Source organism: Phocoena sinus, chromosome 10, assembly GCF_008692025.1.
Source record: "Phocoena sinus isolate mPhoSin1 chromosome 10, mPhoSin1.pri, whole genome shotgun sequence".
Lineage (NCBI taxonomy): Eukaryota > Metazoa > Chordata > Mammalia > Artiodactyla > Phocoenidae > Phocoena > Phocoena sinus.
The window spans coordinates 42,538,238-42,560,201 of record NC_045772.1 but is presented as its reverse complement, the minus strand read 5'-3'; the positions used below and the strand labels follow the sequence as shown (position 1 = coordinate 42,560,201).

General features: G+C 41.4%; 1 protein-coding gene across 4 annotated transcripts in view; it reads right to left on the bottom strand.

Annotated features, from left to right (window-relative positions):
* Positions 1-21,964, bottom strand: part of BBS10 (Bardet-Biedl syndrome 10) — a 69,596-nt gene that overhangs the window by 40,870 nt on the left and 6,762 nt on the right. For 3 of the 4 annotated variants that reach the window (XR_004351936.1, XM_032647056.1, XM_032647057.1), the window contains 2 exons: positions 15,436-15,534; positions 14,897-15,001 (listed from right to left, as the gene is read on the bottom strand). Coding sequence is in view for 2 of the 4 variants with exons in the window: in XM_032647056.1 (XP_032502947.1) it covers positions 14,944-15,001; positions 15,436-15,534 (157 nt within the window). In the remaining 2 variants the exon portion in view is untranslated. The remainder of the gene's footprint in view (positions 1-14,896; positions 15,002-15,435; positions 15,535-21,964) is intronic. The other variant, XR_004351937.1, reaches the window with a different exon arrangement.

The following is a 21,964-nucleotide window of genomic DNA, read 5'->3' as shown; positions in this document are numbered from 1 at the left end:
GAGAGTAGAATGGTACCAGGGGTTGGGGGGAGGAGGAAATGGGGAGTTGTTGCTCAATGGGTATAAAGTTTCAGTCGTGCAAGATGAATAGTGCCTGTAGTTAACAATACTGTAATGCACACTGAAAAATTTGTTGAGAGGGTAGATCTCAGATTAAGTGTTCTACACACACATACAAAAGGAAAGAGACAGGAGGAAACTTTTGAGAGGTGATGGATATGTTTACTACCTGGATTGTGGTGATGCTTTCATGCATATCTGCTTATGTTCAAACCCATCAAATTATATACATTAAATATGTGCAGATTTTTAAAATATATATTGACTACTCAGGGTTAGGACTTCAACATATGAATTTTGGTGGGGGACACAATTCAGCCACAACGAACAGGTAGAACACAGAGGTTGGAAAGCTGGGAATGAGAGAGGGATGAGGGAACACAGAAGCCGCATCCCATGGAGGGAGGCCAGGGATCCTGCAGAAGGAGGCAGATGGTGTTGGGGAGTCTGCTAGGTGTCTGCCAAAAGCCATCTTCCCTTCTTCCGGAGGAACAGAGTTTCGTTGCGCATATGACTGCCTGGCTAGAAGCTGTGTTTCCTAGTCACCCTTGTGGCTAGGTGTGGTCCTCTGACTATGGAATGAGAGTAGAAGTGACATATGCAGCTTTTGTTCACTTGTTTAGAAAGAATGTGACTGCCCTGAATTTCTACTGTCTTATCTGTGAATGGTAACACAGACTTGTCTACAGCCCAGCTTTGACTGTGCAGTCAAGGACAAGGCCCTAGGGGAAGGCAGGGAAACAAGATGAAACAAGAGCTCGGAACCCTGTGTGACTGTGAGGAGTCAGCTGTTATATGAGAGTGAAATAAACATCTACAGTGTTAGCCTCTGTACTTTGGAGAAGGATACGGCAGCTCTGCCTTTACCCTAAGTGACACAGACAGCAAAATATCTTTCATGGCCCCATGACCAGTATATTTTTTTAAACTCTTGTTATGAAAACTTTATAACAGATAAAAAAATAGCAAAAATGGAAAAATTAACCCTATGGATCCATCTAGTTTTAGACTTTATCAACTTTTTGCCACATTTACTTCATCTATTTTTGTCCAAAGGGTTTTAAGAAGAGTCATGGTTCGATTTAAATTTTTTGCTGTACTGTCCAGCGTTGTAAAACTATTTCAAAAGTGATTTCAAACTTTTGTAAATGTTTGCTACACAAGAACTTGTATCAGTGAGGAAATCAAAGAAAAATGTGTGACTTTTTCCCTTGTAAGGTGCCAATGGATGGAGGAAGGTCAAGAACCATAGGAAGTGGAATGTGAGGTGGATTGACAGTTTAGCAGGACTAGGAAATCTGAGCAAGGAGCAAGCATAGCAGTCAAGCCCCTTGGGGTTTGCAGACATCTTGGGATTTCTTGCAGGAATCTTGGGAGTTCTGCACTGAACTCTCCATAGGATGTTGGATAGGTACTCAAGCCATTTTTGTTTAAACAGTAAATACGAAAGCAACTAAATACATAGACTAGAGGACTTAGGGACACCAAGATGACAACTGGCATATGCTTACTATATACATGAATGAAGAGATGAATGAGAGAATGAACCTAGTATATGAACTAGAGAGTGTACTAGTGGGTACAATACCAACTTTGGTATTTAAACTGTAGAGGGCCATTTCAGACCAAGATGAATGAAAAACATGGGGCAGATCTGTATGACTCCTCTCAGTCTTCAGACCCTTGATCAGAATTTTATCTGGTGCTCCATTATCTGGGCCTGCAATGAACCTTCCTTTGTCTTTGCCTTTGCAATCACTGACTCTCAGCTCTTGTCTCCATCCCTCTCACAATTAAAAAGGGGGGAAGATATCCAGGAGGCTGATATTCCACTTGCTTGTGAGGTGTTCAATTTGCCTTATTTGACCATATTTTTTTCCCAATGAGGAGTAAATAAATCTACTATTAGCTCTGAGAAGCAATCCCAGCAGACCATGAGTGTTTTTATTTCTTGATCACTTACCAAACCAAAAGTGCACATCTTGTCTCCTGATGCAAAAAGCCAGGATGAAATATCCAAATGAAGTACCATGTGTCCAAGAGGCAAGTGGAGGCCAGATAACAAGGGTGCTGGTTTTTAAGTTTTTTTCATCATGATTTTCAAGCTTTCCTAATTGGGGCTACAAGCCCATACTCAGATGGTCTGCTTTATCTGATTTTGAAATCTTAAACCAATTTCCTCCTCTTACAGAAACCCTAGTTTCTGAGACAGCACTCCATCTGCATATGCATCTCGAGGTGGGGATGCCAAAGGCTTGTGATAGGGTTTCCTAATGTGTGAGATAAACTGCCCTAATTAAACTTAATGGTAAAAACTGAACATTTAGATGGCTATTGTGCTGACACAATGCCCATGAACTGGGTTGGGGGACTGTATGAAAATAGAACATTTTTAGTTCGGCAGCAATTTATAGGTCGTATTTGGCAGGAAGTTTCTCAAGTTCAGTTATTCAAATCTCACTTCTATTTAAACCAGCCTGTGGATCCTGTGTGGCAGATCAGACTATACACACAGAATTCTCGGTAAAAATCTCTGGAGGAAGGACCGTTTCAGGATTATCTGATTCTACAGGGATCTGTGTCTTTTACTGACCCTATTTTGCAAGTCTGTAGAAATTGAAGTTAAATCGTGGAAGGCTGAAGGTGATGCAAATAATTCAGTTTTTAGAAATACCAGTGAACTTTATCCAATGAAGGTGCAGCAATTTCCACTCTATGGAAGATGTCAGTTTTGTATCTATCAGCAAATTCAATTCAGGGTTCCTGATTGCCTATATACGTGCTTTTCCTTTGGATTTTCCTTGGAACCAGTTTTTCCTTCTCACTGGTTTCCTCATTAAAATAATGAGCGAAATAAAATCTTTGACACATATTTTATATTTGTATGAGAGTCATAATTTTTGAAAATTATCTTTTAGCACACTGATTCTCTAGCAACTGAGTTCATCTCCAAAAGTGGGGCTGGCAAGGGGTGAGGGGAGAACCCTGAGTTTGACTGAGCATCTACCCAGAAGAGACTGGTGAATATGAGCTAATAAAAAGGGAAAAATCATGTTTACCCTCATTCCTGGACATAGAGGCTCTAGATTTGAGTTTATTTCAGTATAGTTATAAAATCATATGTTTGCACAGCTAAATTTGAGGACTGTTGTGATTATCCTTCTTTTCTTTTTTTTTGGTTTTGTTTTTTGACCCTACATGTTTAATTCACTTATATAAGAAAAACAATGGTAATAACAGATGTTGTGCTGGCCTCAGAGAAATAGGATGGAAAACTGAACACCACTGGATATCTCTCTTTCTCTGCCTCCACCACTCTCTTTCTCTCTTCTCTCAGAACTTATGTCTTTACCTGTTCCTATGTTAATTTCACTCTTAGGCTGGCTTCTCCACAAGTTGTGGACCGGCTGCTAGCATCTCAGCATCCCTTATTCATACCCTTTGTGGAAAAAAACAAGAGTGCCATTAGCATAAGTCTTTTTTCAAAACTGCCGGCAGGAGAAGGAGCCGTTCTAACTTGGGAAGGAGGGTGGAATTTTTTACAGGGCTTCAGCAGGCAGGGTCAGCTGAAGTTCAGCTATTTTCAAGAATATTTGTTCAAAGATGGTTCTCAGGAAAGGGAAGAATTATTCTGACTAATTAGCAGCCATTGTCTGGACAATTTGGATTTTACCAAGAGGAGTGGGAGAACAGTGAGGGGCTGAGGTCATGTGCAAGCAGGGGTACAAGCTACAGTTGACAAGGACATTGAGGGTCACGGAGGGAACTTTTCAGTTCTTCAGAGCTCCTTTTTTCCTATAAAAATAAGACAGATCTGCCCCATGAGCATAGTTACTGATGAAAAAAATAAAGATTTAGGGGAAGGAAATATCTGTCCTTATCATTTATATTTTGCTAGAAGAACAAGTTGGTTACACACCATGAGCTTTAAAGTCAAAATCCCCAGAATTTGAACCCTGACTTCCCACTGACTTGCTCCATGACCTTGGGCAAATACTTAACCTCAATAAGCCCCAGTTTTCTCATTTAGGAAATGAAGAACATCTACTTCAAAATTTAAACAGAGTGTGCATATGAAGAGCACATCATTGTATCTGGAATATGTTCAATAATTATCATTTTTTGTGATGGAGATGATGGTGATATTATGAAGGTACCAAAACCTACTCATATGTTTTAAACGCCCCCCACCCCATTACTATTTTTAAAATAGAATTTTAGGATTAGAAGGGAACTCAGCCAGTGGTCAAGCCTCTCCAAAGAGATCGCAACGATCCCAGAAGGAGGGCAGTGGGGTGGGGATTCATGGGTGGAACAGAGAGAACCTCTGCCCTGCAGAGGAGGGTAAGTGAACTAGGGATAAGGGAATCCTCATTTTAGAGAGTTGGGTCCAGGCTCGCTCTTTGTCTCTGTGTGTGCGTGTGTGTGTGTGTGTGTGTGTGCTTCCACGTGCATCTGTGTGTCTGGATCTAAGTATGTTCATGGGATGTGATGAGTAAACAGTAAGTGACATCAAGAAATTATCAACATTGACACTGATTACAGATGCTGGTGAATTAGCAATGTAGAAAGGGGAAATAAAATTTGGCTTAGCTGGGAAAAAGTAATGCTAATTACAGTCATTTACACGAGCCCCTTACCATTTATGCAAATGATCACGCAGCACAATCATAATTATGTGCATCATTAAGTACGTGCCCAGTTAACTTTCATGTAAGTGGTCTTGATGAGAATCATCATCTCTGCTCTACTTAGACATCTGTTCGGAGATACACTGTTTAAAGTCCTGCTACTTCAGGGGCTATCCAGAGCGACCTGACTCCCTGGAGCTCCAGAACCGCCTGCCAGGTCCTATTGATAGTTACTCTCATTGGAGAAAACAGTTCTCTCAATCAGGTCCCAGTGCAGGAGGAGGCACAAGATCTTTTCCCCTCTTCTTCTCCACCAGCAGGTCTTCAGAGGGCCCAGGGAGCTCACCTCTCACAGCTGAGGGGACCCACACAACTGACGGGGAGACACACACACACACGGCAAGAGACGACAGATACAGAGAGAAACAAAGACATGCAGACCAAGACAAGAAGAGAGTCAGAGAGAGGCAGATATAAAAATTGGGGCAGAGGTACAAACACAGTCTGTTCAGTGAGGAGAGTGGATTCAGAGACCTTCACAGACCAGGCTGTTTTTCTGATACTTCATGAGAAAAAAATAGTTCCCACAAGCAGACCCAGACACTTGTGGGATCTTTCATTGCCCTGGATGGTGAAGATGCAGGAAGAGGGGGATGAAAAGAAAAGGGGAGGCAGAGAGAAGAGAGGGAGATAAAGTAACAGAGAGATGGGGAAAGACAGACATAGAGGAGTGGGAGAAGGGGAAGAGGGATGTAAGGGGTTATAAGTCTGTTGGACAGTTGGTCAGTACCCATCTGGTCAAAGGCGGTGGAGACAGAGAAACACAGGGGACACACTCATGTCCTCTTTTTGTTGTGAAAAAATTCTCAAGTCCTTAATGAGCTGTGCAGATATAATCATTAACTGGGCATCTACCATGTAACTGGAACCTGGCTAAGAGCTTTTACCTGTATTGACACATTCAGTCCTCAAAATGACACCATCGTGATGCCATATTATGGAAAAGGAAGCTGAGGCATGTAACTTGCCCAGTCACCCAGGTAGTGAGTGAGACTCAAATCCTGCCATCTGGCTCTAGATCCTTTGTCCTCAACCACAACGTAACACCAGCAAAGCCAGTTACAATAATAAATCATAGTTAAGGGATCCCTGACTTAAAAGCATTCTTGTTTAATTAAAATTTATTTTAAATTCGCTTAATATGCAAGTCAATCAACATTCCCAGAATAAAATGTTTTAATTTCCATGAAGACTTCAACATTTTCTCAGTTCAGCATGAGAAGCAAGGGCAGAATTCTAGTGTTGTGGTTGACAGAGAAATAGAAGCCTCCAGGGATTTAGTGACTTCGTAATTTCCATACAGTGGGACCGGGCAGATTCCAGTGTCCCACCTCCGTACATTTGGATTCTGTTGCTTTATTGAAAGACCTTGAAGGGATTGGAATTTGGTCCCTCAGTGACTCCAATTTCCCCTGTGGAAACTTATGCAAAATATCTCCATCAGCTTCCAGCTTTCTAATCTGTTAATAAGTAACGATAATTTTTAAAAGAAATCATTTGGTTATCATCCTTGGAGATTAACTGGATAATTAATTTTAGCCAAGTGCTTATGAAATATAAAGTGCTTCAAAGTCTTAAGGATTTATGCTCCCATGTTCTCATTAGGCCTGTAGGGCAGAATGTCTCTGCAAAATGAGAAGCTGATTATGAATGCCCCTCATTCAGGGCTGATTCTCACCAAATTGCACCAACCCCCATCAGAGAACTCATCAGGTATTGTCAGGGTCATTTTTACTTCGCAGACTGAAACTCTGAGCACTGAAGTGCAAATCAAAGGGAACTGGCAAGAAACGGAACTCGGCTTCTTGGTTACTCAGTTGCAGGGCATCCATGAGCCACATTGATTTTTCAGTAGGGGAATCTTTGGGGGCCAGTGGTGGTGCAAAGGGCTTCTTATGTCCATAGAACACTTGCCAACCCAAGGACAGAGGGGATATTGGTATGACTTGAGCCCATGCTTCCTTTCGTGGCTGTTGACTTCTGCAACTTGACAAAATTAACATTTAAAAAGGGCAAGAAGGTGACAGCGCCTGTTACTGATTAAAAGCATGAACTTCGGAGTCATACAGCCTGGCTGTGAACCTGGAATAACTATTCACTAGCTGCATGTTCATGGCTTAGCCATTACTTCTATGCAAATAACTCCTAAATCCAACTTGTATTATTATGTAAAAATGACTAAGCTAGAACCTTTAGAGAACATGGTAACTGTAGGGACTGAGCCAGAAAGATAGGTCTACATTCTAATCCCCGAACCTGTGAACCTGTGAGTATTATCTTATCATGGCAAACACTGTAATTAAGGATTTTGCAAGGAGGCATTTATCCTGGGTTATCCGGGTGGGTTCCACATCCATTGACAAGTGCCCTCGCTGAGTGAGGCAGACGGATATCTGGCAGATAAAAGAGGAGGAGGCAGCGATGTGAGCCTGGAGGCAGAGACTGGAGTAATATGGCCACAAACCAGGGAACTCCTGGAGCCACCAGCAGCTGGAAGAGGCAAAGGACAGATTCTCCCCTAGAGTTTTCAGAGGGAGCACAGCCCTGCCAATATCTGGATTTCAGACTTCCTTCTGATCTCCAAAGCTGTGAGAGGACACATTTCTGTTGTTCTAAGCCACCCAGTTTATGGTAATTTGTTACAGCAGCTACAGGAAACTAATTCAGTGGTTAACTGGGATGAGGGGAGCAAGTAATAGTAAAGCCTGAGATAGCTGTCAGGTTTTGCTCTGGGTGACTGTGGTAGAAGATGGTATCCTTCACCTAGACTGGAAATAGAAAAGCAGGTTTTAAGGAAGTTGGTGAATTCAGTTTTGGACATTCAGACTGCTAGAACAATCTTCAATGGGGTCTCTTCCACTCCTACACGTTTTGCAGAGTATGCTAAGAATGCAAGGCCCTGACTGCTCTTTACCTGAGTCGTTTTTCAGGCTTGTTTTTGCCCTGAGTAACCTTGAGGGACTCTTTCCAGGACAAGGAGCAGGCTTGCTCACCGCTTGCAATAAAACAGCAGGTTCCTCAAGCTCAGCGTCCCCTTCCTGTAGCGCAATCCGCTGTGTGTGCAAGCCTCCATCTGGCCCTCCATTTCACCCTGTGGGACTTGGGGTGTCAAAGGCAACTGACGTCAACATGCTGATGCTTAGCTGCTTGCTGTGCTGTGAGGAATAAGAACTTCTGTCGCCGAACCAAGAGCCTTACTTATTTGCCTGCATCCATGAAACAGTAATAGGCTAATTTACTGGCGTGAAAGTAGGGTAAAACCAACCTCAATTGGAGCCCGAGTTGAGGGTCTGTGAGTCTTCCTGGAAACATCAATTGGGGGTCTGCATCTCACCAAACACACTTGCGCTCCAGATAACAGATTTGGAAATCATTAGCTGAGAAGTCTTGGTCAAAGCTATAAATTTGAATAATCATGCCACCCAGGAAAATTTTATGAGGTAGGAGGTGAAGGGATGAGAACAGAAGGAAAGGAAAGAAACCTGAAGAACACTGACATTTATGGGACAAGGAGAAGGAAAATTTAAAAAGTAGACAAAAATGATGCAAATATCTTCCTACTTACTCAGCCTCTGTATCTTAGTAATTGTTTACTTATCTTTGACTCCTTCCTCTGCATTCTTCTGCATCTACTCCATTGTCAATTTCAGTTAGTGTTTTTTTTTTTGGCCATGCTGTGTGGCATGTGGGATCTTAGTTCCCCGACCAGGGATCAAACCCGTGCCCCCTGCAGTGGAAGCACAGAGTCTTAACCACTGGACGGCCAGGGAAGTCCCAATTCCAGTTAATCTTTGAATCGCACTTTGTCCCACATCCATCCATTTTTTTCCCATTCCTAGCTGACGTTCTAGTTTAGACTCCACATCTACTGCACACATTCTTTGCAATAACCTCCTAATTGGTCTCTGCTTTCTGTTATACCCACGACAATCCATCCTACACAGTGCTGCTAGATTAATTTTCTTAAAATATCACTTGGATTGACTCACTCTCACTGGTTAGAAACCGTCCATAGTTCCCCAGGATGTCTGAGATTCTTGTTTTCTCGACCCATTGTTCTGGGATTCTCATCACAGGAACAGGAATTGGTGTCAGAAGGAATAAAATTTAATTGTAGAGAGAAGAAGCAAAAGGATAGAGGGAGTGAGAAAAATGAAAAGGACACAGGTGAGGAGGAATCATCTTTGTGGGGTATTGGATGTCTTGTTCAGGGGTAAGCAAGGTATGACCTGTGGGCCAAATCCAGCCTGCCACCTGTTATTATAATAACATTTTATTAGAACACAGCCACATCCATCATTTATGCATTGTCTGTGGCTGCTTTTGTGTGACAACTGCAGAGTTGAGTAGTTGTGACAAAGACCATCTGGCCTTTTATAGAAAAAGTTTGCCAACCCCTAGTCTAGTTACAGCTGCAATATGTGAGGGGTTTTAGACCTCAAGGAATGTAGAAAGGGATATTTTAAGAAGTAAAGCTAAGGATTACCAATTGGATGAATCTCTGTGGACAGTCTTTGAGAGATTCCAGTTAAAATTTGAATGACTTTTAACACTGGATTTTTTCTTTGAATGTCTTCTCAGAGACTGAGCCACAAGACAATCCCAATTAAACTCCCTTTGTGTACTGATTCCTTGGAATCTTTGTTTACACTGTTAATCTCTCTCCTGAAATTTCTCCCCACATTTCCAGGTCTACTTTATTCCTTTAAATTCCTTCCTTCAAATTCCAACTCAAGTTCTGTCTCCTTTGATAAGCTTTCTCTGTCCTTCACTGAACACAGTAAATTTACCTCACATGCCAATAGCTGCCTCTGATTAATGCTCCCCCAATTCAATCCTTACAGTATACACCTGTGTATTTTTGGTTAATCTTTTCATGGTTGGGCTATCTCCATATTAAATCAATAGCTTATTGAAGTCAAGGACTGTGTCTCATATATCATTCTATCCCTCACAACTTCTGGAAAAGGGACTTGAATAAAGTTGTTTGATAAATTTGCTTATAAATAGTGAAATCATGAGAAATACCAGAAAACAGATTTTCCAACTTCCAAGTCCTACAGAAATGCTGTGCCCAAATATTTTCACACATTAATGTCTGGGTCATTTTAAAAGTTTTAACTGGATTTATTATGTAAAATCCCAGACCTTGTAATGAGAACGTGAGGGTGACTCAGCCATTAGCGTCACCTCACTGATTCCTAGGCTTGATCTGGTGTTCCTTCGCTTCTTAACCCCTACCTAAGCATTGCCTCCTGAAGCCACCTGCTCAACGAGGGGGGTTTTCTCAGACAGGAGGATGCTTCCGTGGTCACATGTGTAGCAGCCTTCTATTACAACAATCTACGATCATGGTGAGTGTGGTCTAATGTTCTAATTTTCTGTGTTAGGGCACCCATCTCCCATAGTTGTTCCATATATTTTTTTTAATTAAAAAACCTTTCTTATTGGGCTTCCCTGGTGGCGCAGTGGTTGAGAGTCTGCCTGCCGATGCAGGGGACACGGGTTCGTGCCCCGGTCCGGGAAGATCCCACGTGCCGCGGAGCGTCTGGGCCCGTGAGCCATGGCCGCTGAGCCTGCGCGTCCGGAGCCTGTGCTCCGCGACGGGAGAGGCCCCAACAGTGAGAGGCGCACGTACCACAAAAACAAAAAACAAACAAACGAAAAAAAAAACCCTTTCTTATTGAAGTAAAACATAATGTATAAAAATGCACATATCATAAATGTACAGCTCAGTGACTGTCACACTGAACACCCTGTGTAACCAGCTCCCAGATCAAGAAATAGAACATTATCCATCCCCAAAAGACAGTCTCTTCAGCAAGTGGTGTTGGGAAAGTTGGACAGCTGCATGTGAATAAATGAAGTTAGAACATACCCTCTCGGCATACACAAAAATAAACTCTAAATGGCTTAAAGACTTAAACATAAGGCAGGACACCATAAATCTCCTAGAAGAGAAGAGGCAAAACATTCTCTGATATAAATTGTACCAAAGTTTTCTTAGGTCAGTCTCCCAAGGCAATAGAAATAAAAACGAAAATAAACAGATGGGACTTAATTAAGCTTACAAGTTTTGCACAGCAAAGGAAATCATAAACAAAACAAAAAGACAACCTACAGAATGGGAGAAAATATTTGCAAACGATGCGACTGACAAGGGCTTAATTTCCCAAATATACAGACAGCTCATACAACTCAACAACAAAAAAATAAACAACCCAATCAAGAAATGGGCAGAAGACCTAAAACAGACATTTCTCCAAAGAAGGCATACAGATGGCCAACAGGCACATGAAAAAATGCTCAACATCACTAATTATTAGAGAAATGCAAATGAAAATTACAATGAGGTACCACTTCACACCAGTCAGAATGGCTATCATTTAAACGTCTACAAATAAATGCTGGAGAGGGTGTGGAGAAAAGCGAACCCTCCTACACTGTTGGTGGGAATGTAAGTTGGTGCAGCCACGGTGGAAAACAGTATGGAGGTTCCTCAGGAAATTACAAATAGAGTTGCCATGTGATCCAGCAATCCCACACCTCAGCATATATCCGGACAAAACTATAATTCAGAAAGATACATGCACTGCTATGTTCATAGCAGCACTATTTACAATAGCCAAAACATGGAACACAACCTAAATGTCCATCAAGAGATGAATGGATACAAAAGATGTGGTACATATATACAATGGAATACTACTCAGCCATAAAAAAAGAATGAAATAATTCTACTTGCAGAAACATGGATGCAACTAGAGATTATCATACTGAGTGAAGTCAGACAGAAAGAGAAAGATAAATGCCATACGATATCACTTATATGTGGAATCTAAAATATGACACAAATGAACCTATCTACGAAATAGAAACAGACTCACAGACACAGAGAACAGACTGGTGGTTGCCAAGGGTGGGGAGGTTAGGGGAGGGATGGAGTGGGCGGTTGGGGTCAGCAGATGTGAGCTGTTATATATGGAATGGATAAACACGGTTACACTGCTGAGCACAGAGAACTATATTCAGTATCCTATGATAAACCATAATGGAAAAGAATATTAAAAAAAGAATGTGTGTGTGTGTGTGTATGTATGTATAACTGAATCACTTTGCTGTATAGCAGAAATTAACACAACATTGTAATCAACTATACTTCAAAAAAAGAAAGAAAGAAAAAAAAGAACATCATCCTTTCTACAGCATGCTCTCTTTCAGTTGTTCCCCCAACTCCTCTGCAAGGGGACTGCTGTACTGACTTGTAACAGCCTTGACTGGTTTTGTACTTTATATAAATGGAATCATACTGGATGCACTTTGGTAGCTGGCTTCTTTTGTCTGTGATTCATCCACAGTGTTGTGTGCATGTGGTAGGCTGTTCCTTCCCATTGCTTTGCAATGAATAAATCAATTGGGGTATATTTATACAATGGAATTCTACCCATTTCATTTTCATTAACACTATTTTACACTGGAAATCTCAAGAGCTCAGCTGTTGAAAGTGAAGTCCAGTGCTGCAATGAACACAGTGTTATTGTGTGTGTCAAGACTCTTGAATCTTAAAATTCACAAAAGCTTAATGGCCTCAGTGTCTTGGATAAGGATAATATTATAAGCACTAGATCAGCTTCTGAGCCAGGAAAACTTGCTTTGCTTCATATCTGTTATTAGCTTTGTGACAAAATAACAGTCTCTTAAATTCCATTGTTAAGCATCATTGCTGATCTTAGAACTGTATTCATATGGCAACATTTTTTCAAAATAAAAACAGAGCAAACAAAAACGTCAGCATTTACATTAAAGTAACTTGATTTATTACCTCTAAAATTTTTCTTCCCTTCATGCTTTACACAGCTGTGAAAACATGTTACTTTTAATGCCAAAAAGGGTACTACATTTAGTTTACTTTGATATGTGTTCAGTCTCCCTCCACCAAAACACACACACCCCTCACTCTCACTGACTGCGGGGTTTTAGCTACAGCACCACTAGGTAGGTTAAACTTCATTGTGGCAGTCTTCTGTTGGAAGACTGCAGGAATTAATACTGTTTGGAAGGAATCCAAAACCCAAAACCCATATTATAGGAAAATTCACGATGTTATGGTACCCCTTCATAACAGTGCTTGCATAAAAAGTACATTTTTAAGAACTCAGGGATACTGAGGTATAACTTACATATAGTAAAATTTACCCTCCTTAGTCTACAGCTGTATAAGTTCCAACCAGCACCACAATCAAGATACAGAGCAGCCCATCATCCCCAAAAGTTCCTTCATGCCCCTTTGTACTCAACTCCTACACCTAGCTCTACTCCCTGGCACTCACTGATTTCATAAAAATATATAAAATGCTTATTTTCCCCTCTTTTGTCAGACACAGATAAGCAGAGTAGGGGCTGGCTCCCTGTCACCTCCCCCATCTTGGCACACAGCCCTTCCCCTGCCCCAGCCACACCACCTCATCCAGTGCCTTGTCCTCTCCATGCTTCCACCCACTAATCTTACCCCATCGTTCCTTTTATCTAGAACCCTCTTCTCTTTCTTCTGCACCTAGTCATCTCCTACTCATCCTTGAGATCTCAGCTTCAACATCATTTCTTCAGAGAAGTCTTTCCTATCTAGTTTCAATCCCTCTGCATTGCATTGTGCACATGTGAAGCAGTGATTTTACATTTGTTTATGTATTATTTGATTAATGTCTATCTTCCCATTAAACTGTGAGTCCATGAGGGCAGGGACTGGGTTTTGCTCATGACCATAGGCTGAGCATACAGCACATTAGTAAATACTCAATAAAGACTAAGTAAATGAGTACACACTTTGAAGCCAGCACTGTTCTAGATGCTCACTTTTGATTCTTTCAAAGGTACAATAAGATCAATATTATTATTTCTGTTTTACTGATGTGATGACCTTAAATCAAAAATTCTTTGACTTTCCTCCTTCCAAAGGGTGGAGCCTAATTCCCCTCCCACTAAACATAAGCTGACTCAGTGACTCACTTCTAATGAACAGAATACAGCAGAAGTGACGGTGTCATAAAAGGCATTGCACTTTCTCCGTGCTCTCTCTGGAGTCACTCCCTCTGGGGGAAGCCAGCTGCCATGTCATTCAGACACATCAGCAGCCCTATGGAGAGGCCCACACAGTGAAGAACTGAGGCCTCCTGCCAACAGCCATGTCAGTGAGTGAAGTGGACCCTTCAGCCCCAGTCAGTGAGTCTTCAGGTGACTGCAGCCCTGGCCAACATCTTCACTACAACCTTATGAAAGACCTTGAGCCACAGCCACCCAGCTAACCCACTTCCAGATTCCTGACCCACAGAAACTATATGAGAGAATAAATGTTTGCTCTTTCAAGTTACTAAGTTTGAGGATAATATTGTTGTCACACAACAACAGATAAATGAAAGAACCAAAGAGGGAAGTAAAGTACAGCAAGTTTAAGTAATTTGTTCAAGGTGATGTAACGAGTAAGTGGCAGATCCAGGATCCAAACACAGGTGGTGGGGCTCTAAAGCCCCTGATCTCTGTGCCACGCCATGCTGCCTCCTAAAGATGCTTAGTGTGGCAAATGCAAAATCATTTGACTGTGCTATTATAAAATCTTTGCAGATTGGCTCATGTTACAGTTTCGGGAGGTTGCTTTCTGGGTTTCCAAAGAAGCTGCTGACTGGAAGAATTTCTGAGACAATGCTGGGCAAAAAGGCAATTCTAATGAAGAAGGGTACTGTACTATTTAAAGAATTTCTGTGAAGACATTTTGTTGGAAGAGTAGATTGAAGCAAGTTTGTTATAAAGTAACTTTTTAGAGATAAAAAACTTTCTTCTTTAGCTCATTATTATAGTATTATAAAAGAGTTTTCAGAGTGTGAATGGATTATACTAGATTGCTCAATTTTAAAATATATTCAGTATATTTTTGTGTTCAATATTATACATCTTTAATATACGTGTATATTCAAATATTTATATTTAATATTTATGAAGGAATTACTGAAACGCATTATTTCTCTGAGATTTCTTAGTTACTATTCCAAAGGCCAAAATCTTGGAGTAGGCAAAGAATTCTTCAACAGGACACAAAATGCACCAATCTTAAAAACACAACCTTAATTAGCTATTGTAAGCTATTTACATACCTGGTGCCCAGAAGTCTTCCAGTCTATGCTGATAAGACCTAATATCTTCATCCCATCACCCTGGAATGACTCAATTCCCTTTCGCCTTCTGTTCCTTCCATTTTCCTAATCAAATTAATAAAAGAGTCCTTTCATCTAATCACTCCACTAAGCATTATCATTAGGTCCCTCCTCAGGAATATTAGACTCCTTGAGCAAATTTAAGTAGGGGAGTCTCCTGGCACCCAAAAGCAGGAATATTGCTGGGCCTTGGCAAGCTCTAACTGGAGAGCTGTCTCTCCTTCTCTTGTCTATGATTCCAACTTCATGTCTGTGGAGTAGGTTTAATGGAAGAATCTCTATACAGTGGCAAAGAACATGGAACACTTTGGTTCTCCAAATAACTTTGCTTTTTTAGAGTCTCAGTTTATCCCGGAAGTAGAAAAAATCTAATAATGTCAAGTAACAGCACTTGGGTCTCTCTGGATAAATTAACCCATTCCAGTGACTGCTTTTAGAGCTGATTACTAAAATCTCAGTCTCCTGTTCAGTTCACATACCTTCTTTCCAAGGACAGTTTAGCTGTTTGTGATGTGGAGCCATTGGCCTTTCCATTTCTCTTTGTGGGCCTGCTTCTTTGTTCATGGGATGAGTGGATCCTGGGGAGAGAGTTCAGCCATGTGAGCATGCAAGCACTGGCACACTGGTGGTAACGATAAGGATACCAGGCAGTTTCAATTGGTCTTTGTTGCTACTTTACCTGACACTGGCAATAAAACCTGGCAATGTCTGTGGTAGGGAACAAGTTTTAGGAGACCCAATAAATAACTCCCCTCCCATTGGGAGGCATATATGGGAGTCAGGCTGAAGGAGACAGAAACACCACAGTAACTCCCTATGATGCCTATACTGGACCCTAGGGCCTACAGTGCTAAATGGAACAGGCAGGTGAATGCCCCACCTTTGAATCAGACAGATGGACCCAGGCATGGTTCCTAACAGTGCTGATTCCTGTTCCGGGCCTGTGGGGAGATGTTGACCCTGCTTCCTTTCTCTTAACCAAGAGAAAGAAAGGGAGTGCTGAGCCAGGCACACGCAGTTCCTCCACCCAAACTCACCAATCATGTAAGTCCCTTTGCCTCCCTGGAGGGGTAGTGAGTGAGACAAGAAGCCAAGAGAAATCTCAACCAAGGTCAAAAACAATCCAAATGTACAGATATGAATAGGAATATATTTTTATTTGATTTTTATAAGCAGCATAATGAAAAATATGGAAGGATACCTGGTAGGTGATTCATAGGATTACCTGGTTTGCGGGGAAGCATCAGGGGGACAATGTGAAAGAAGTGGGGAAGAGAGTAGGGAGATAAGTAAACAGGGAAAGAAAACTAACCACTAAATATAGTATGTATGCAGATGGTCAACAAGCACATGAAAAGATGCTCAACATGGCTAATTACTAGAGAAATGAAAATCAAAACTACTGCCTCACATTGGTCAGAATGGCCATCACTAAAAAGTCTACAAATAAGAAATGCTAGAGAGGGTGTGGAGAAAAGGGAACCCTCCTGCACTGTTGGTGGGAATGTAAGTTGGTACAGCCACTATGGAAAACAGTATGGAGGGGCCTCAGAAAACTAAAAATAGAGCTGCCATATGATCCAGCTATCCCACACCTCAGCATATATCCGGACAAAACTATAATTCAAAAAGGTATACACCCCTGTGTTCATAGCAGCACAATTCACAATAGCCAAGACATGGAAACAACCCAAATGTCCATCGACAGATGAATGCATAAAGAAGATGTGGTACATGTATACAATGGCATACCACTCGGCCATAAAAAAGAATGAAATAATTCTACTTGCAGAAACATGGAACGCAACTAGAGATCATCATACTGAGTGAAGTCAGTCAGAAAGAGAAAGACAAACGCCATACGATATCACTTATATGTGGAATCTAAAATATGACACAAATGAACCTATCTACGAAATAGAAACAGACTCACAGACATAAAGACCAGACCCGTGGTTGCCAAGGGGGAGGCAGGTGGGGGAGGGACAGAGAGGGAGTTCAGGGTTAGCAGACTATTATATATAGAATGGATAAACAACAAGGTCGTACTGTATAGCACAGGGAACTATATTCAGTATCCTGTGATAAACCATAATGGAAGAGAATATAAAAAAAGAATGTATATATATGTATAACTGAATCACTTGGCTGTACAGCAGAAATTAACATAACATTGTAAATCAACTGTACTCCAATAAAAAATAGTATGTACGGTGTGATCACATTAATATATATTATTGCACTAAGGAGTGATATTCAAAATACTTCAACCTCTGTGGCATGGTTAACACTTCACCAATTAAAGTGGACACCATAGAACTGGGGCAAGATCCCACCAAACTCCCCTGCTGAAGCAGATATTAACCTGAATCCAAGGGCGCCTAGGATAGGGATGAGGAGACCAGGGTGGTAGGATGGGATTCGGGGGAGAGGGTAGTAGACTTGGGAGGCTGAAGACAGTAGCTATTTACCAAACCAATTCAGAAGAATGTCAAAGTGCTGACAGTATGTGTAGCTCTATCAGTGCTTTCCAGTTGATAATATACTTACTCGTAAGTTAAGATCAAATTCTTAAAATATAACAGGAAAGTTTTCTTCCTGTGGTATGTTACCTAATTCAGCTGGCAATAGGCACGATTCACATGAAGAAAACCTGTAAACAAACCCTGGGTACTGAAGGATCCACTTCAAAGGCTCACTCAGGGGACTTCCCTGGTGGTCCAGTGGTTAAGACTCCGTGCTCTCAATGCAGGGGGCCTAGGTTTGATCCCTGCAGGGAACTAGATTCTGCATGCATGCCGCAACTAAGAGTCTGCATGCCACAACTAAGGAGTATGCATGCCACAACTAAGAGTTTGCTTGCCACAACTAAGAAGTCCGCATGTCACAACTAAAGATCCTGCATGCTGAAACGAAGATCCCATGTGCTGCAACTAAGACCCGGAGCAGCCAAAATAAATAAATAAATAAATATTTAGAAAAAAAAAAAAAAGGCTCACTCAAATGAGGAAAGTTGATGCTTGGCTGTTGGCTGGAAACTTCACCAAAGCTGTGGATTAGGGCTTTGGCTCTTCTCAGGATGCTTGAGCTTCCTTACAGCATTGGTGGTTGGGTTCTAAGAGCAAGAGTTTCAAGAGAACGAGGAGGTTGCCTTTTATAATCTAAGAGGTCATACACAGTGTCACTCATTATAGTCTTCTGGGCAGGGCAGTCACAAGGCCTCATCCAGGTTTAAGGAGAGGAGACTTAGATTCTACCATTCCATCAGAGGAGTGTCAAGGTCATACTTAGAGAATATGGCAAGGGAAATATGGGAGAAAATACAATCTGCCACAATGAATTTCTACTATATCTGTGATATCCATGGTCCATGCTGGCATGAGTCCCAAAGGTTTCTGCTGTTTTTCCATGTAGGGAACAGGTTATCAAGTATAACTGAAGAACTGGAGGAAGGAGGGAAAAGTTTAAAATTTATGGGTGGGATGTCCCTGGTGGTCCAGTGGTTAAGGCTCTGCGCTCCCAATGCAGGGGGCCTGGGTTCGATCCCTGGTCAGGGAACTAGATCCCACTTGCTGCAACTAAGAGGCTACATGCCGCAATTAAAAGATTTCCGCATGCTGCAATTAAAAGATCCTGCATACAGCAACTAAAGATCCTGCACGTGTCAACGAAGATCCTGCGTGCCATAACTAAGACCCAGTGCAGCCAAATAAATAAATATTTTTTAAAAATTATGGCAACCAAAGGAAGAAATAAAGCTAATATTTATTAAGCTCCTACTTAATAATGTGGCAGGCATTGTGCGAGGCGCTTCCCATCAGATATCTTTACTGATCTTCACCACAGTTATATGAGGTAGGTTCTGTTATTACTACTTCATAGATGAGGACATTGAGGTAGAAGATGTATTTAGCAACTTGTCCAAAGTTACACAAATAGTAACTGGTAGAGCCAGGATGGCAATACTGGTCTGCTTGACTTCAAATACTATGTTCTTTCTACTACACTGTGCCTCAAAGTTTAGAACAGAAATACAATCTTCAAACTGTCCCAATTTTGTCTTCACTAGTTAATTTCGTTTCTTCTAATACATATATGAGATCTCCTTTTCCACTTCTCAAAAGGGTTAGAGTAAAATATTGCAAATAAGAGAAATATATAAATTGACTTTTTTCCCCCCTTAAATAACCAACAAAGTCTTCTCAAAGAGCACATTAGATAACTTCCTTATCAAGTTATGCCCAAGTTATCATTTGATAAAGATCTTGTAGGCATTACCATCTGAGGGATTGTATACGAAACCCTAACTAATTATTAAGACTAATTATATCGCGAGTTAATGTAAATTTTAAGACATACAGTACAAATTAGAAGAGATCAGTATGGGAGTTTATTAAGTACGAAATGATGTGTAAATTGTGACAGAAACACAAGTGAAGCCCAGGAAGTTTTGCACAAATGTACTTTTGAAATATGTATTAAGGCTAAACATACCATGGAGTCCCTTTTTTAAAGAAAATGGACGTTTCTGTTGCTGCAGCAGGGATTTCCCTATAGTGGGGGACAGATAATGGAAACCTCCCTGAGTAGTTCAAGAAGCACAGCCAATTACTAACTAGGTGTGTTTAATCTGGGCACAAGAACCTTGGTTGCTATAATCAGGGACGTTTTCACCCAGATCTTATTTATAGTAAGATCTGGCATTGGTGATTGGTGATTTTACTTGGGGCTAAATATCAATACAAACATCCAAAGGAGTTGTTGTAAATGACAGAGACTGCAAGAACTATGCATATTTACCATATTGTTAACCTAAGCATAAATGCGATTCAACCATAATACAGCATGTCTACATAAGGCTACAGGGAGGCTTTCGGCACAGACTTGGGAATGAAACTTCCTACTGAGAGCTATTCTTTAAAATGAACAAATGATTGTTTAGAACAGGGACATGCTAAGTCACCTGAAGGAAACAGAATGGCTTCCAGGCTGGTAGGACTCTGCAGTGATTTAGTATTTTAAGAAAAAACTGGGTTCATTGGAGCTTAACAAAAATGGAGTCACTGAGGCAAATGTTGGTTGGATCTATGTGATCACTGCTCAGGAGAAGGGAGCCTTAATCAGTCTTTCCATTGGTCCATTCCTATTCATTCATTCACTCATTCATTCATTCACTGAGTACCTGCTTGGCCAGGTACTATCCCACATGCTGGAAATATGGAAGTGAAAAAAGTCAAAGTCCTCATGGAGTTTACATTCTTGTGGGGAAAGCAGTCAATACAAAAAATAAACACACATACTAATAACACCAGATATGTGCTTCAAAAAGAGCTTAACAAGGTAGGAAGATAGAGAACAAGGGAGGTCATGGGGAAGGAATATGGTATTATTTTAGACTGAAAGGTGAAGAAAGGTTATCTCTAAGGAGGTGACATTAAAGCAGAAGTACCCGAATAAAGTGAGGAAGTGAGCCATATGAAGACCAGAGGGGAAGACTTTTATGCAGACAGCACAGCAAATGGAAAACTCAGATGCTGGAACGAACTTGTGCGTTCAAGGGACAGAAAGGCGGCCAGTTTGGGTACTCATTCGTGCTGTTTGCCAAATGTCCTGGTTCTCTCTCATTCCAGGCACAAGGTAGAATTGCACTACCTGGTTCTTCTGTGGATGGGTAGGACAATGTGACGAATTCTGGACAGTGAGTCATGAGCAGAAATGACACATGCCAGTTCTGAACAGAGCCAATGCAAGACCCTCTAGATCTTTTTTTCTCTCTCTCTGGCGTGATGATTAGTAACGCTCAAGACAGTGACTGCTCCACCTGCCTTGAATTGGGAGCGAGGAAGAAAACAGTGTGGGATCAGAAGCCTGACCTTTAATAGGCATGAATGTGAGCAAGAAATCAATTTGTACTGTGTCCAGGCTCTTGAGATCTGGAGTTATTTGTTACCTCAGTATGGCATAACTTGTCCTGACTCATAGTGTAACTGGTGGGGAGAAAGCTAGAGGGAGAGTATCAGATGAGATTTTAGGGATAAGCAGGGGAACAGATCATGTATAGCCCTGTAGACTATGATAAATTTGGATTTCATTCTGTGTGAAGGAAAAACCTTTGGAAGACTCTGAGCAGAGGAATGACATGACAGGATTTGCATTTTTAAAAGAATCATTCAATCATGTAGGGGAAGTCCTTGCTCACGGTAAATACTTACTGAGGTATTTAGGGATACAACTTGCTTTCAAATGGTTCAGTGAAGTGTGTGTGTGTGTGTGTGTGTGTGCGCGTGCGCGCGCACACATGCATGCATGCACAAAGGGTAAAATGGTAATTGGTGAATCTAGATGAAGGATTTGTGGGCGTTTGTTGTGCTTTTTTTCCCCCAACTTTTTTGTGGAGTTAAAACATTTGAAATAAGAAGTTGGGGGGAATCACTCTAGGATAAAGTACAAGGTGAGACAGAGGTGAAGAAGACCATTAGGAGGCTGCTGCAGGTAAGAGATGAAGTGACTTGGGCTGGAAAGGCAACTGTGAGCAATGGGTGGATTTGAAATCCACTTTATTTGTGGGGCCAGCAGGATTTGCTGATTGGCTGTGTGATGTGAAGGAAAGACTGGAGGCAAGATGTCTCTCAGGTTTTTGTTTTGAATGAGTGGGAGACTGGTGATACCATTAACTAAGATGGGACAGCAGGGGAAAGGCCACGTTTAGGGGATGGGAAATAGAGATCCTGTTTTGGACATGTTAAGGGTAAGCATCCACATGGAGACCGGGTTGGCAGTTGGATAAATGAGTTGGGAGGAGAGAGAAGAGGTTGGCTGGAAATACAAAATCTGGAATCATCAGCATGTAGTGGCAGCCGTTATAGACCCGGACAGAATCCCACGGGAAGCAAGTGTAGGTGTAGAAGGCCAGGACCGAGCGCTGGGGAACTGGAGCATAGCTGGCTGGGAGGAGTTCACTTGATTTCTCTTGTTCTGATTCCATGCTTACTGAGCAACCACCTGATT